Source organism: Talpa occidentalis, unplaced genomic scaffold (assembly GCF_014898055.3).
Source record: "Talpa occidentalis isolate TD23 unplaced genomic scaffold, MPIMG_talOcc4v2.1 talOcc4.8, whole genome shotgun sequence".
Classification (NCBI taxonomy): Eukaryota; Metazoa; Chordata; class Mammalia; order Eulipotyphla; family Talpidae; genus Talpa; species Talpa occidentalis.
In genome coordinates this window covers 65,213,561-65,230,811 of record NW_023605194.1, presented here as the reverse complement: position 1 = coordinate 65,230,811, position 17,251 = coordinate 65,213,561, and the positions used below count along the sequence as shown (strand labels likewise).

Below are 17,251 nucleotides of genomic sequence, written 5' to 3'. Positions count from 1 at the left end.
ACCACATGCACGCGAAGGACCAGTCTACAATGGAGGCCCAGAGCTTCAGGGCTGTGTGGGTCACCCACTAAGTTCCAAGAAGGAGCAGGTAGACGTCCTCTTGCCCCCACACTAGCCCAGTCCCAGCAGTACCCCCTTCCCAGCCTACCGGAGTGCCAGGGGACCAGAAACCATGTGAGCAGCAGCCAGTGGGGGTGGCCTCCTTGAGCGCGTGGTCTCCCTGGGGGTGCATCAATGCCTGGTCACCTGGGGAGAAGATGGACAAGGTCACCTAGACAGGCATCAGTAAGGAAAGACAGAGAAGGGGAAGGTATCTGGTGGCCTGGGAACCCTTAATCCTGTAAAGTCTAAGGATCTAATTGGGATGGATGCCTAGGACAGTGCAGACAGTGGCCACAGTGCCCCTTAAGTCAGGTGGCAGGAAGGCTATAGGTCTGGGGCACCAAGCAGGTACTGCACCCTCCTTCTACTCAGGAGATTTAGGGTATTTTAAGGGCCACCTTGGCCTGGGGGAACTGACGGGAGGCTTGCAATTCCAGATGGGTGCCTGACCTGAGGCCTGGGCAAGGTCCTCCCCAGGCTGGTCACATTTACATAACAAAAGGTCAACATTGGAAGCACTGGTGCAACTGGCTTTTTGTAAGAACCAGTCTCAAATGCCTGTGGCTCTCCTGCCTCCTTCCTTTCCTATCTGCTCTCACCCTCTCCTGCCCAGCCCAGTCTCACCATCTCCCCTTGCAGTTTTGCAGTCTCAGTCTTTCAATACCAGCCCACCAAAGTTGCTGGCAGCTATTCCCTGATGTGGATGGGCTTCCACTACTCCCAGAGCTTCGGGTTCCACAGGAAGGCGGGGGGGGGGGGGGTCCTAAGATTCTGGCACCTTACACACCACTCAGACAAACTTAGGTTCCCTTGGAATGAAGCCACGGGGAGGAGGCCTGCAGCAGCCTGGAGCCCATCCCTGCCTGCCCTTCCCCCACTCCCAGGGCCTGGGAGGCTCAGCAGGTCCCTCAGGAATGTGGCCAGACCCGGGGTGCAAGGTGGCTGAGAGGCCTCTGCTCCAGCCTGCCAGCTGTCTTTCCAGCCTGGACCATAGCTCCCTTCTCACAGATAGGGCCTGGGGCAGGGGGGTAGGGGTAGGACGACAGTTGTTCCAGGATCCTACCTACAAAGACTGCCCAGAGGGCAGCAGAACCAGCTCTATTGGTCCAGCGGCCTGGGAGCATCCATGTTTTATGAGGACAAGCCGGGGCCCCATTCCTCTGTGGGGAGGTGAGAGATTGTAGTGGACCAGGCAGAGCCCAGCCTTGGCAAGGGCTGAGTGCAACCCAGAAGAACGGACATAAAGCCAGTGCAACCAGACACCTGTGGTGCAGTCCTGTGCTACCATGACTGCTCCTCACCACAGCTTGGGCGAAGGTGAGCCCTGTCTAGGCAGAGCACCCACCCTGTAGCCTCCACCTCAGCACAGTGTCAGACCCTGCAGCTATCCAAGATTGGGTCAATTACTGGACATGGTACAGATGGTACAGGGTGGTAAATAGGACTTAGGGGTACTCACACAGGACCATGGAGGCAGGCACTTCACCAACCCAGGTTAGGTCTCCCAGACAAAGTCAAACGTGACCCCCCCCCCAAAAAAAAAGCCTGCCCTCCCACAGGAGTGCTCAGCAGAACAGGGCAGAGCAGCCTTGCTGTGCTCTTTACTGGGTAGGGTCAAGGTGGAGCTGTCTGCTGGGAGGCAGTTAACAGCAAGCACAATGCCAACAGATGCTACCCTGCCTGCCACCCATCCCAGACTAGGTCATGTTTGGACTAACACTGTTGCAAGTGACAAGACAACCTCACCCTCCCCGCTTTGAGGGGTCCATGTGTCCCCCTGCTGCAGTGCCAGGACCCCTGAAAGCACTGCTCTCTTCTCCCCAGCCCAAATGATGACAGCCAGAGACCCCTACCCCACCACTGGGTATGGGAGCAAGGGTCTACCCTAGAGTAGCAGGTAACTAGAATTTGACTGTGGGGCGGCCCAGCAAGCTGGCTGTGTAATGCTCCATGGGATTAGAGGGCTGGACCCAGTCTTCACAGGAGCCCGCCATAGGTGTGAATGGGGATGCTGCCTGGTACTGGCTCCTGGCACCCAACAGCCAGCACACCTATCAGTTCTAAGGAACCCATACCGGGAGTAGGACCAGCTCTGCCCCTTATGAACACAGAAGGTGTGGTGGAATGAACCTGGTTAGAAGACCTGGATTACCTTCCCAGTCCCAACAGGGCAATTACATCATGGTCTGGCCCTGTCACAAGTTCTCGTATCCTTTTCTGCCCTTCAAGGACCAGCCACAAGAAAAAACAGAGAGGCATACCCTCTCCACACACAGACACACAGTCAGTGACTGACCCTATCCACCCACCCAGGGAAGGCCCACGGAGAAGGATAGAGCCCCCAACTCCCTCATATATCTCCCTACCCACCCTCCTAGACTAGAATTAAGGAAGACCAGATCAGGCAATGTCATCCTGTAGAAAGAAATATCTTGGAGGCACACACTCTCAATTGTTAAATGAGGTTATCTCTGCAGATGGAATTACAGAAAAACTATATGCACACTTCTATAATGTTTAAAATTTTAATGTGTATTCCTTTCAAAATCCTAAAAAATAAGACAGCAGAAGTGATGCACAAACATGAATGAATCTCAAAATCATTATGCTGAGAGAAGGAAAGTCCAGACCAAAAAAAAAAAAAAAAAAAAGTACAGATGGCATGACTACATTTTGTATCAAGTTCTAGAAAAGGCAGAACTAATTTACGGTAGAAACAAAACCACCACAGCCAATGGCCAGTGAGGTGAGCATTGTCTAGGAAGGGGCATAAGACACTTTCTAAGTAAAACAGCCCTATATCTTCTTGATGGGCATTTGGGTTAGGGTAGCTTCTCTTACCAGTCAACTCATCTGAGATATGAACAGCATGTTGTCTGTAAATTTCACCTCAAATGGGGGCAAGGGGGGTTTCAAACAAAAAGAAAGAACAGACGCTTTCACAGGACATGCCTACCTGAACCACTCACCACCAACAGCCATTCACTGAGTACTGCCCTATGCCAGCACACTTGCCCTTTTTGACCCTCAGGCACACCAGGAGCCTGTGTGCGCTCAACTCTCTGGTTGCCAAAGCTGAGCCCCTCCCATCTTTGCACACAGAGCAGAGCCTCTGCCCCTCTATTCCTCCACCACCGCCTCCTCCCCACCAGCACCCCCCCCCCAAACCTCTCACTTTCCCACAAGGCAGGAAGGCCTGGGGCCAGCAGTATAGAGGGACATGTCTATGGCTGAGGCAAAGCCCCCTCTCTCAATGCTGATTACCAATCTACCCATGATGCCAATTCAACCTCAGTTTCCAGAATGGCACTGAGTCTGTGGGCACAGGAGAGGCAGTCTGTGAAGGCAGGGCGATCATGATGGAAACAGATCCCCGTACCTCCTGGCTCCTCCTTGGCTGGGCAGTTATCATGCATCTCCAGCAAGAGGTCAAAGTCCCAGGTCAAGGACATCCCTCAGACCTCCCCCATCCCTGGGCATAATGAAGCCAACTTGCCAATGAGACAACCGTGGGCAAGAGCCATGGCCTTCTAACCCCACGGAGCAGCACTCTATTAGGGCCCCTACTTGGTCATGATCCCAGTCAACGCCTCAGGGGTTCAGGGTAAGATCAAAACAGGCTACTTCAAGGACTCCTGGCACTCCCAAAAAAGCAGGCAAGCATGCTCTGGCCCAGCACCTTTCAGAGGCTATGAGGTTTTAAGGTGAGAGTGACCCTTGCTTAAGCACAAAGCCATGGAATGTTCTATTCTGATGAGAGTTGCCCCAACACAGTCTGGTCACCCATCCTGCCCAGAATCTTGCCCCAGGAGGTTGGGGCATTCAGAACTGCTCAAGTCATTTGGCGTCCAAGTGGTGCCACTAGAGAATAGGAAAAGAGTCCTGGGATGCCCTGGGGTCTGGTGATGGGTACACCATCCCTCCTGGAAACAGAGGCGCAATGTCACACCCCACCTTCAGGCCTACTGGTGGAAGCCAAACTCAGGATGTGGTTTTCATAGCTGGTATTTTTGATTCTTGTGAGCAGTATCCTCCTCAGAATGCTGCCCCTTCTAGTCAATGCCTAGTGACTACCTGCAGGAAGGAAAGAACCACCCCCCCCCCCAACCAGAGGAACCTCAGTCACCTCGACTGACACCCCTCTCAAATTCAGGGAATTTTTCCCAGCCCACACCCAGTCAGGATGAAGGGCCCTGGAGAGAAAGATGAAGGACAGGGAAAGAGTGTCACCCTGCCTTCCCATCTTGGGTAGACCTCTTTGCCAGGGCAGGCCTGCAGGAGGTCTGGAAATATGCTGAGGGACTGGAAGAAGTTCTACCTAGCCTTTGGCAAGACACCCAATGAGACACTGTTCTTTCACCTTTACCACCTCCCGGCAAGGAACACCTAACCAGAGTTACAACGTAACATGACACTCTTCCAGCTGAGAGCGGGGAGTTGCCTATCCCACTCAGAGCTCTATTGTCAGGTGGGAGGCACAAGGCATGCCAGGCAGAGGTCATAACTACACAAGGCACGGCCACTGAGCAGCTCTGAGCCCCCTGACGTTTAAGTGCATCTATGTCAGAAAGAGCCCTAGAAACACCAGCACCCAAGTCAAAGTCCCAGCCAACCTATTGCTCCAGGTATGGCCCAGATAGGTTCCTGCCCTGCCTCTTCCCTAAAGGAAGGGAAGTCTTCCAAACTATAGAACATGGCAGAGTGGATACCACATGGAAGGTATAAGCACTCCAGGATCAAGAAAAGCCCTCAGACCCAAGACTTTATCCTGTCCCGGAGGTCTAGAGTTCTCCTCCTCTTCCCCCTTCTCTGCTAAAGTTCTCCATGAAGCCTTTCCTATCCCAACAGGGCCTGAGTCTCTCCCTTTTCCACCCACCTGCTAGGCAGGCCACGCCTCACCCAGCAATGCCCCATCCAAGAAGACTGAGGTATTATCTCCACCTCCAGTGTCAGATAAGAAGACCAGGTTCTGGGGGTTAAGCAACTTGCCCAAGGTCACAAAAGCAAGCAGGGGGCAGAGTGAAGACTCAAAGCCTGATCCAGAGCTACACTGTCACAATTTCCCTAATCCTTGGGAGGACACCAGCATCTTCCAGTCCCACCCCCATGCCCATCATCTACTCCTTGCCTTCCACAGGCACCAAGAGTGTGGTAATGTGGTGTGCACTGCCATCCTTTTCTCCCACCACAGCCAGTCTGCCTGTAACAGCAGGGTCTCCAGAGGGTTGCATTTTCCTGAATTCATTGTGAGAGTAGGGTAGGCCCAGGTCCTTTACCACCAGAGGCAGTGAGAAGCTTCTGGCTAGAAATGACAAGGTGAGAGCCCTGTTGTGCAACCTACTTTAGGAGCTGACCGGCCTGCTGCTACTCTGGGAACACCACTGTCCTCTATAACCTCTCTGGCTTGTCCCTCCAGGCATGGGCTGGTAGTGGATAGAACTCAGTGCTCTGGGCAAGCCCAGTCGTGTAATCCAGCCCAGACCTGGATGGTGGCCAGCAGTTCCTGGCTCTTCTCCCAGACCATCCTCCTGGAAAGCAACAAGCACGGTGAATGCCAGCAGCCCAGCCCTTAGTCCTATGTGGTTTCTGCAAAATAAACACACGGGTTCCACTCAGCACATCAGTGACTGGGGACTTACGGTTAGCCCTATTGCCCACCCACTGGCTCACCCTAAACAGTTAGGAAGGTGGCATCCACCCCAGCCCAACTTCCGAGTCTGTCCTGAAAGCCCAGCACTGTCCACACTGGGTTAAATGCCACCTGGACTCTGATCATCCTCCTGACATGCTACTCTCATCTGATAGGTGGAAAGGCTCCTGGGTAACTCATCACCGTGAGGGAAAGATTGGAAAGTACTGCTCAAGAAAAAGAGGTCTGACAGGAGACTCCACAGCTGGCCCGTGGCCATAAACAACTCTTCTCCAGAGCAGCCTGTGGGCCTCTCTTGTTCCCACTGGGCTTACAACCCTCCTACCATTCCTGGTCTTGAAGTCAATGAGAAGAGAGGCCAGTGTGACCTTGGGGATCTATGATTGAATTTCCCCTGCTGGCGCTGGCTACCCAACACCAGGAAAGGTAAAGGGTGGTCCCACCAACAAGGGCCCAGGCCTGGCAGCCTGGCCAAAGTTACTGAGCTGGGCCAAGACCATGAGTGCCGCTAAGGAAAGGTAGGTAAGCACCACTCAAAAATGATTTATGATTATTACAATGAAACCTATGCTCACTTTCAAACTCTGTCCCCCACATTGCCCTCCTCCCAGAGAGGAACCTGAGCTGTTGGTTAAAGGCCCACTAGAAGCAACAGAACAAGAGTATGCAGGCAGCAAAGACAGTGAGAGATGTTGGCCAACAGAGAGTGAGTGAGCCAACAGGACAGCAGAGCAGGGGAAATGCACCATTCCTACTAGGTAAGGAAAAGGTGAAAATCCAGGAGTTACTTCAACCAGGAGGCCCCTATGTGCTAGTTCCTGGGCCCCAGAAAAATTTCCTATTGTCTTGTTCACTGGCAGGCTTGGCCCAAGGACCAGCAGCAGCATCACCCATGGTCTCAAGAGAAATGTAGAGGTTCAGGTCTCACTCTAGACCTTTGAACCAGTACCCGTATTTTAACCCCAAGCACCTTCAGCACATTTGAGTCTGGGATGCACTGAAGTGGGTTATAAGCTTTCTTTTTCCTTTGAAACCCAATACTCTGCAGGCTAAAAATGCTCAACCAACAAATGTCAGGGAAGGAGAAAGCCCCGAAAAGAGAAGACACCTTTCCCACAAAACAAGCCCAAAGAGTAATTAATAAAAACAGTGGACCTGGAATTCAAGACGGTGAGGATAAGCCTGCTTACTACCGGCACCATGGAGGCAGGACAGGGGCCACAGGTGAAGGTCTCTGGGCGTGGCTGGTAGGCAGAGACCTGAAAGGAGGAGGAAGAACAAGCAGCGGCGGCACAGAAGTAAATAGGTGGAAATTCCATACATAAGGAGCTAAAAAGACTCCAGGAAGCCAGGGCCACCCCAATGGAAAGGACTATCAAGATCATCTCACCCTCCACACACCATTCTGATGAGATAACTGAGCCCAGAGGGAGACACAAGTCACGGCTGAGTCAGAGCTGCAGCTGCCCAGCCTGAGGCTCCAGGAGAGACTCCATCTTCACAATTTCAAAATCTATCCTAGTAGCTAACAATTTCTTATGCCAACTAAGGTTTCTAAAAGAATTAAAACAACAAAAAGCAAACAAAACAAAGCCCTATCATCTTCTATCATCACTTCATAAAAGAAAACATTTCAATGACCGAAAGCAACTCACTGAGGAGTCCTTCCTGAGAAAGGGCAGTTGACAACCCCTCACCCACATCGTTGTCAGAGGCAGCTGGCACTAAGGAACTTCTGCCCTGCCCCACCATGTAGCATGCCCCTTCCCTTCTCAATGGGAGGAAAGTAAAAGGTAGCATTTTAAAATAAGATCATGTCTGAAACATGAAAATCCTATGACTCAGAGAGCATATTCCAAGAAATACATCAGCAGATATCAACCTATGTGTTGACCAAAACCTAGGCAAAGTGTGCACAGCAACTCTGCTCACACAAGCCCCACACCTACAGAAGCAGCAGCTGAAGGTATAAGGTATAGTATCTAGCCATGAACAGGCCTAACATTTCAGTTAAACTGTGTATATAATTTTTTTAAAGATTTATTTTTATTTATTTATGCATACATACAAGAACTGGGGGTAGGCCAGAGGTGCACAGGAGTGAGAGAACTACCAGAGGCAGAGTGGGAAGCAGAACAGGCAGATCTACTGAAATACAGTGCTAAGGTGAGCAGTGAAGCGAGACAGGAGAGTTCCGCTGCCGCCACGTGGGTTAGCTCCCTGGTTAGGATTGAATTCATGCCATAGTGGCTGGGGATAGTTTGATAGTGCTGAGACCTTAACCCCTGTGCCACCAGGTAGGCCTACAGTTGAGTTACATAAATTTGCCTTTTATAGGTCAAAAATAGCTTACAGTTGGCAATAACACATGATTTGACTTACACAAGGAATTTCTCAAACATACTTTTAACCAGAAAATTCAGACCCGAGAGACTTTGCAGTATGATTGTTCATATAACCAAGTTGAAAAGTAGGTAGCACAAATTGGGCAATTAAGTGGAGGGGCAGAAAGAAGGATTACACACAAGGAGCTTCTAGGGCTGTTTCTCATTCTGGGTCCTGATTACATAAGCATGTCCATCTGTGAAGAATCTTTGACACTGCACAATTGTGCACACTGTTCAATATGATGCATTTGGATTTGATACCATGCACAGACACCTTCACAAGGGGAAATAGCCTGGACTCCGTTCTCAGTAGCGGGCAGGCCCAAACCAGACAATATCCTCCCAAACCCCCAACTAATAACAATAACAAGAATGAAAACACTAACAGGACAGGGGAGAGGTGTCCTGTACGCACAGGGACCTTGTACAGACCAGCCAGGAGCCCACAGAAAATTTAAAGATGATCTGAAGATCTCTTACTAGGGACAGATCAATGTCCACCACCCAAAGGTAATAATCGGTCACTCTTTTCTATCATCCTAGTGTCCAACTGACACTTCCAAAGAAGAAAAATGTTCTTCAAATTCTGAAGGGCAGGGCCTCCCCTGGTGGTGCAGCGGTTGAGCTCTGGGCTGCGAGGCTGCCCACAGCCTCTGCAGCGCTGGTTCGTTCCCCGGCTGCCGGCGCGGGTCCCACAAAAAAAAAGAAAAAAAAAAAATTCTGAAGGGCAAGTTCAGGAGGGAATAGAAAATTCAGAGTACAGTAGGCAAGGTACAAACTCGAAGCCAAGAAGAAAATGATGAGGCCCTCAGGAATTTGTGGTCAAAGGGAGCTGTTAGGATGGAAAAGAAAGACACACACACTCATACATGGAGTATCAGCCCCCTCTCCCAACCTGGTCTCAAACAAGTGACTCAAGGAGGTAAAACCAAAGATCAAGTATCTTTCTTTTTAATCCAAAAAAGAGAAGGGGAAATTCAGTAGAGACATCTTAGGCATCCATCAGTTTTTATTTTATTTTATTTATTTATTTTTTAAAGATTTATTTATTTATTTATTTATTTATTTATTTATACAAGCACTGGGTACAGTCAGAAGCCAGGGAGGGTGAGAGAATTCACCAGAGCCAGAGCAGAGATCAGAACAGGCAGACTGACGAAGTACACTGCTGAGGGGAACAGCTGGCACGGCAGGAGAGATCTGCGTGCCATGTGGGACCCTCGCCCAGTGGCCAAGGATTGAACCGGTGCTGCCGAGGCTGCAGGCAGCTTCGCAACCCAGCGCTCAACCACTGCGCCACCAGGGAGGCCCCCATCAGTTTTTAAAAGCCATTTTTACGTATAAAATTAGAGAACTACTTATGGAAAATATTACATTCTACGGCCCTGTGCCTGAAAGGCCTTCAGATTCGGCACTTTACAGAGCAGAGATCTCACTTGTCCAGCAGGTAACTTGAATGTGTCTAACACAGGAGAAGCCAAGAGCTTAGAATAGAAATCAAATAGGGATCCACTCGGACTTGGGGGAAAATGCTGTGTTTCATTTTAACTTATAAAATGGAGTCTCACTGGTATACTGGATTTAGAGACAGAAAACAAGTGAAACAGGCACTTCTGCCTAAACAAGTAGATGGGGGGAGGAGGGGTGATATTGAAAATCAAGCTATTTAAGAGACAAAAATCAGGAGCAAGATCAAAAATCAGGAAAACAACCCAAACATGCCCTGTCTGCCAGTGGGTGGTGTGATAAGGTGTGGGACAGCACCATGTTGGACCATTCCAAATGGGGGACAGGTATGCAGGCACCACAGCACTTTGGTGAGTTTCAAAAGAGCAATAAGTGTCCACTTTATGTACAAAGAGCATATCAGGCCAAACACAGCCACCTGCTTTTCAAGGATCTGGATAAATTTGAGGAAGCAAGAAAGAAAAGCTAGGGAATAGTTAACCTGCAATTCAGGAGTGGCTACTTCCAGAAGGAGGTATGATGAACAAGGGAGCAGCAAAGGTGGGCAGGCATGCAGGGGGTTTCCCACTATTTAAGCCATGTATGTGCACGTGTAATTTATACTCTTTGGGTAACATGTTTATAAATAACCTAGAGCACAATCTCCAAGTCTACTGAGGAAGCCAGCACACTCTGTGCAAGTCCCAAAAGAGAACCAAGAGAGACACAAAATCCAGGAAGGAGGTGAGGGACTAAAGATGAAGGACACTCGCTGAACATGCCCTCACATCACCAGTACCATGAAGACCCAGTCACTATGTGCATATAGCTATAGTGCAGGAATGGGGTTTCAGCAGGTTCAGGCTCATGGGAGAGACCCAGAAATTATCACTCTCTCCTCAACAAAGAAAGCAAGAGAAGTGACCTCAGTATCCGGGAGGGTAGGCATGTCTTACCCACACCAGGGAAATCCCAGGAATCCTCCCAAGTTAAAGGCACTTTAGAGAAAATATCAAAATCTAGGTCATGTGTCCCTTCCGCAGCCCCTTTCCCCTCCAATTCGGAGTCCAATCAACCCTGGGTTATCTTTCTCAAATACCAGATCTCTTGTCTAGTCACTCCCCTGCTTAAAGCTTTCAATGGATTGCCCCATGTCTGGATAAAGTCCACATTCATCACTGGCCTGGAGTCCAGAGCACTCTCCAGAAGGTCCCAGCCCACCTGAATGCACTCCTTCCAAAGTCCCACTAGAGTGTCCCCTCTTTTGGAAAAGAGCCCTGCATTTCTACACACACACTCCCCCACCCCACCATGTCAGCAGTTGCTGCCCAGCTGCTTCCTTCACACTCCTCCCCTTTGCCCATGTCACCTCCAATAGTCCCAACTGTTCTCCCAAAGTTAGGGATCCTGCATCCCAAGCACCAGTCAGTAGCCACATGAGGCATGCAGCAGGCCCCCACATTTATTAGGTGAGTAAATGTTGGTCAGGAAGAACCAGTGCTGAGAAGAGATAAGGGAATAATACATGAGGGTCGATAAGGTGGTGGTGGTGGTGAAAGGGGGAAATGATAAAGGAGAGAACACTGCCCAGCGCCTGCCCTTGTCAACAGTTCCAAAACTGTTATTTACGTTTTAAAAATTGGTAAGGATTCCCAAAGAACTTTTGTTCATGTGGCTTAGATGTTACTGTATATTACACATTACCATTCTGTTTGCTGTTTTCAGAAAGCCTGGTAATGAAGAAAATAATAATTTAAAATACCAATAGGACCTCCCTGGTGGTGCAAGGAGTTAGTCTCAGCACCAGAAGCAATCCGCAGCCACTGCAGGACGAGTTTGATGCCCTGCCAGGGAGCTGACCCACATGGTACAGCAGACCTCTCCTGTCTCAGCCGCTGCTCCCCTCAGCAGTGCATTTCAGCCATTTGAAATGGTGCCTCTGTTCTGCTCCCCACTCTGTCTCTGGTGAATCATCTCACCCCCTCGCCCCCCCGCACCTCTGGCCTACACCCTAGCACTTGTATGCATAAATAAATAAATCTTTTAAAAAATAAATAAAATACCAACAAAGTTGTTGCCTGTTAACAAATATAATATTTTTATGAAAAAATAAAACTATTGCAAAAGAAAAGGTGAGAAGAGAGGCACTGCATTGCATGTTTGCGAATCTCTTCCATGTCTGGTTTAACTAAAGTAGCAGTATTCTCATGTCTGCTTCTGCATTAAGTTATTGGGATACATAGTTTTGATAGGAGTCTATGAAGAAATCTGACCTTACACAGATGTTTTCATAACTTTTTCAAATAATTGTGGCTATTCTTCATTGACATTACACTAAAACACAAATAGTAGTTTCTTAAAAGTCACCACATGGATTCCATGATTTTCATAGTCCATTACAAAAATATCCACTAGTATGCCCTGCACGCATATCTCAACAGGATTTTGGAACATCAAGCACTGGTCATTTGGAAATGTTGTTTCACTGAGTTAATCAGATCTCACAAATGTCTTCACATTTTCATTATATAACCCCCAAAATGGGCATGCTAATATCACCACTGACCTTATCAGACAAACCTTTAAGTCAAGCTCACAGTGACAGACACAAGTTTTTCAAAATTCTCATTTTCCCTTGAGGGCTCTATCACTAGCAACAAATATTGTCAGCTTTTCCTAAAGTGGCAAGGCAGTAAAATGTTTGGCAAAATCTCCAAGTCTGAATAGCATAACTTGTCTATCAGTTATTCTCTCAAGCAAAAAATAATGACTCATCAGAAAAGGCAGCTTGTTCAGTGCACAAATATGGGAAGTGCCTTTCCTGGGCAACAGTCCCAAGAGCTTCACTCATACTCCCCACTTCATCACACTATACTCCAGGGTCTAGATTTACTCCCTATACTCTGCCCCTCCTCCCAGGACACCCATGAGTCACACTAGCAGTCTTGGCGAGGAGCATTGATATGGAGAACATGGCTCCAGACAAGGGGTAGTGTGAACTACCTACCACAGCTTTGCACCAGTGTAAACACGGGGCAAAGGCCAATACCACTAAGTATTATGAAAAGGGTCTTGAGGGCCCCCCCCCCCCCCCCCCGGTGGCGCAGCGGTTGAGCACTGGGTTGCGAAGCTGCCTGCAGCCTCTGCAGAGCCAGTTGGATCCCCGGTTGCTCCCCGGCCACCGGAGGAGGGTCCCACATGGCGCGCAGACCTCTCCTGCCGCCCACTGCTCCCCTCAGCAGTGTACTTCGGTCCTTCTGCCTGTTCTGAACCTGCTCTGGCTCTGGTGAATTCTCTCACCCTCCCGCGCTTCTGACTGTACCCAGTGCTTGTATAAATAAATAAATAAATAAAATAAATCTTTAAAAAAAAAAAAAAAGAAAAGGGTCTTGAGCACCCCAGGAGTATCAAACCACTCTTAGAATAGCTGGCAGGCATATACAAATATTTCTAACAACTAATTTTACAAGCAAGGAAAATGAGGCCTGGATAGGTTAAGGTACAACATGTGGATCAAACAGGCTTGACACCAGTTCTCTTCCCACAAAGCCCACAGTTACTCCCCAAATGCCAAAGACCTGGACAACAGGCCTCCTGTCAAACATGAGTTTTCAAACAAATAAAAAGAGGCACCATTTCAAATGGTATTCACAAATACTCTTAGTGGCAGGGCAGGCAGATATCAAGGGGACCTCCAAAAGACTACTAACTCTCAGAGTCCACAATGCTTTAAGATAGCAGAACTGTTAGGAGGAGGCAAGTCAGGCCTCTGCAGGCTGTAGAACTCAAGCTGGGTGCTCCTAGGCAAGGTGGTCAGTGGGGGAGGGATAAGAAGCAGGATGTGCATGCCTCCTGCTGGGGGTATGAAGTCAAAGTCCCCTCCTGCCCAAAGTGGCTAAGCCAGCCCTGCTGCCCTTATCAGCATCAACACATGCATGGAATGTGGGACTTTGGAAACAATCCTCTCCCCTAGGCATGAACCCATCTAGGGCTAGGGTTCGCTGACCACATCTAAAGGCTTGGGTCACAAAGCCCAGTGTTCAACCCACCTACTCCTGGAGCCTCTTGGCAGGTAAGAAATGTACCTACTGGCATGGAACCAGGGCACCTCAGAAGACTGTGGTTTGGCCAGTCCCCTTGTCACCAGGATCACCCAGGGCATCCAGACCCACCTACCAAGAGATATCATCACATTGCCGGGAGAGGCTACCCTGTCTATGTCCACCACTGGGCACCATGGGCAATGCCCAAGCATCTCTCATTTGGCCATACTAAGAGAATACCTATGAGAAAAGGAGCTAAGCTCTGAATTCCCAGAATAACCAGAGTATCCCCTACATGGCTGTCTTGAAGACAATGAGCAAATGCACAAGTTTCCATAGGACAGAGACTTCCAACATGCCAAAAGGGACTGAGTTGTGCCTGGAAGGACAGATGGTCTACAGAGTCCCCTGCCCTCCCCAGGTTGGGGAGGGGATGGTCCCTCCTCAGTTTACAAGGGAAAATCCTCCAGCTCCAGGAACTAGACTCCTTGGCTTTGTCCAAGAGACAGCCATGCCACCACCTCTGAAAATTAAAACCTCAGCCTTCCTCTGGCCTAGACACTGCTCAGAGAAAGGAGTCTACACATATGTGTGCAAGGTTTCTATACCTTGCATCCGGCTGCATTTACCTCACTCTTAAAACATTCCTACACAGATGTCCTAGCTGTGTGATTAGAAACTAAATATTTAATCTGAGTCACTGGTACAGGGAGGATTGATAAAATGACCACAACCTCAGAAGTTGTGAGGATTTTATTCAAGTGTGAAAATGCCTCCCACAAGTCCTGGCATGGATCAAGGATCCAAAAATGAATGTCCAGCCTTCTTTTGCCACTATTTGCCTAGTATTCTGTCAGGAACTCGGTGGGAATTATCCTCCCAGTTTTCAAGCAAGGTTGCAGTAGCATCTGTCAGAAACCATCAGCCATCTTCTACCAAAGGGAAAGGCAATGAGGTCCTGGGGTAGGGGTGCAGTAAAGAGTCAAAAGAGCTGAGTCAGGGAGACACCCCAAGATCACTCACTTTCACGACAGGCTCCCTGGGTCCATCTACCAAGATACAGATGGAAATGAGTCAAGAGGGAGAACACCCCGCTTACACATACACCCCACCACCCTTTCTCCTCGTCTTCCCAGCCAAAACCCACTCAGTCTCATCTCTTCACTGCCCCAGCCCAGGCTCCTCTTCTTTCTCTAAAAGACAGCACTTCCTACCCAGAACATCAACCAACACACCACACCACACCACACCACACCCAGGGGCCTAGGTGCTCCTGCCCACCTCACAAGGCAAACTGCCCTGAGCAGGCAGGGGCTGTCTTGTGTCCTATCTCCCCACAGATATGAACAGCCCATTGTTCTGTCCCAGCAAGGGGGCCAGGTCTTACCTGAAGCTCTGGCCCCTTGTTAGTGGCCCCTTACACAATTTGACCAGATAACTGCCCAGGAAACCAACTTCAGGGGCCAATACCTCTCCCAGGAACATTGAGGTCAAAGAGAAAAAAAGACCACAGGTTCTCCTGGCCACTGTGAGCTTGTCAAGGAGCCAAAAAGGAGCCCAAATAGCACCATGTAAGATCCTGTCAATTCACACAGAGGCCAACTGGGGCCCAAGAATGCAAAAACCACCAAAACAGGCAGACTTTGAAGGCCAAGAGTCCTGGGACCCCAGGCATCTCCTAGATGTCCCCGTAGTCCCAACAGCCTAAGGGTCCCTCCTGCCACCACTCAGGTAAGAGGAACCAGGAATAGGTGAGTCCCCGCTATGTCTGGTGCATCTCAAAAACCCAGTAACTAACAGACTCAGTCCAGTTCTACCAATTTGATCCCTCTGGGTCAAAAGAGCAAAGCAGTTCACGACCACTTCATGTCACACACACACTGGTCTATTTGGACTCACCAAAGTAAAGTTGTTCATAATCACCGAGGTCATGTGGGCTGTTCTATTTGAACTCACCATTTGCTTATTTCGCTTATCAATACAGATTTATCACCTGGAAGAGCAATGGTTCTCAAATTTGGCTGCATACCAATTCATTTCAAAAACTTTTGGAAATTGGGTGCTCTGGGCAGAGATGAGGTGGGCAGGCCTCTGCCAGACCCAGGTGATCCTAACGTGCAGAGTTGAGAAACAGGGCACCAGTAGGTAGCCTCTGCCAGGCAGCCTGGGCAATAGCATATACTCCACAGGCTATTACCAAGTCAAGTTCCACGTGTCCACACAGAGCCCCACCAGTGAAGTCCCAGGTCCCACTTTCCCAGCCGTCGACCCTACTCTCCCTTCTTGGAGAACAAGAAATCATCAAGAGCATACTACCTTCCAAAGCAATACAGTGAGGGAACTGAAAAGCCTGTGGACAGGTCTCCCCACTAAAAGGACTCCAACCAGACAGATGAAAAGAGGCCAAGGTGGCTCAGACCTCCTATGAAGGGCGGAGGGGAGTGGAGAGAGAGGAGGCACTGTTCTCAAGACACCAGAGGGTCCTTCCCCACTCACATGAGAACCCACACACCCAGAGGTGCTGCTGGGAAAAATGCCTGTGATCATGTGACAGCTTGAAATACATGGGACAAGTCTGCACGGTGGCCACACCCATGCCTGAGCCAGCAGCCATCCATCTCCACAAGTCAACTCCCCACCTAGCAGTATTCCCTAGACAAGCCCAAGCCCCATGGCTCCTTGGTGGCCCTTGGAATTCTGAGGGGATGCATGGAAAGAGCTGGCAGGGCAGCCTCAGGAAACTGGGACACCTGCCCCTCCACACCCCACTCTTCCTCCTCACCCACACCCTACATGCTAGGGGAGGTGATCATGTTCAAACAGGAAGAAGGCACCCATTATGCACGACGCATTTCACATGCAGCCGTAGGGCTCTGTGGCCTAGAGGCAGTTGTCTGTCCTACCACCAGCAAAATGACATGCTCTAACCCCAAAGCTACACTTACCCTGCCCTCCACCCACACTGGACATTACCAAGATAAACATGAAAACAAAAGGGGCTCTGAACTCCCCTGGTCACTTCTTGGGTTCACGTTCCCCACTCAGTCCAGCACTCCCAAGGCAGAGGTACCTACCCCTGGCCTGGTATTCCCACCTGGTCTGTGGCAGGACCTGAAGTCAGCTCCTGAAGTCAGTCCCTTCCTTATCAAGCTCACTGGGTACGGGGGCACACAAATCCCCCCCTGCATTTCCTGCTTTGCCTCTCCAAACTAAAACTGGTCTCTAAGGAGAGCCTGCAGTCCCTCATAGCACCCTCCCCCAGCCCAGGTTCCTAACCCTTAGGACAAGGCCCTCCCAGCAGAAAAGTGTAGCAAGGCAGTGGCAGGCAGAGTTAAAACTGATCTGACTTGTTCAGAAGCCCCCAACCATGAGCCAGGATCATCTTGGGGAGGGAGGGTTCTGTCGCCTCCCCCACCACCACCCCCATCCCTCCCTGATGGGATCTCAAACCTCACCAGACTCCACACTACACTGGCCCTCATAGGCTCTTGAATCAAAGGTATTTACACTACAGTCTCAGTCTGACCAGTTGCCTGGTTTCAGCCCCTGCAAGTTTTTTAACTTCTGGGTCTTGTCTACCTGTTTGTAAGGACCATAGAAGAAAACTCCAAATTGACTATCTC

The 17,251-nt window shown here is 49.7% G+C and overlaps 1 protein-coding gene across 2 annotated transcripts in view; it reads right to left on the bottom strand.

Annotated features, from left to right (window-relative positions):
• HIC2 (HIC ZBTB transcriptional repressor 2) overlaps positions 1-17,251 on the bottom strand; it is a 31,292-nt gene that overhangs the window by 10,406 nt on the left and 3,635 nt on the right. For both annotated transcript variants that reach the window (XR_008550099.1, XM_037497899.2), the window contains exon 2: positions 149-246. Coding sequence is in view for 1 of the 2 variants with exons in the window: in XM_037497899.2 (XP_037353796.1) it covers positions 149-174 (26 nt within the window). In the remaining variant the exon portion in view is untranslated. The remainder of the gene's footprint in view (positions 1-148; positions 247-17,251) is intronic.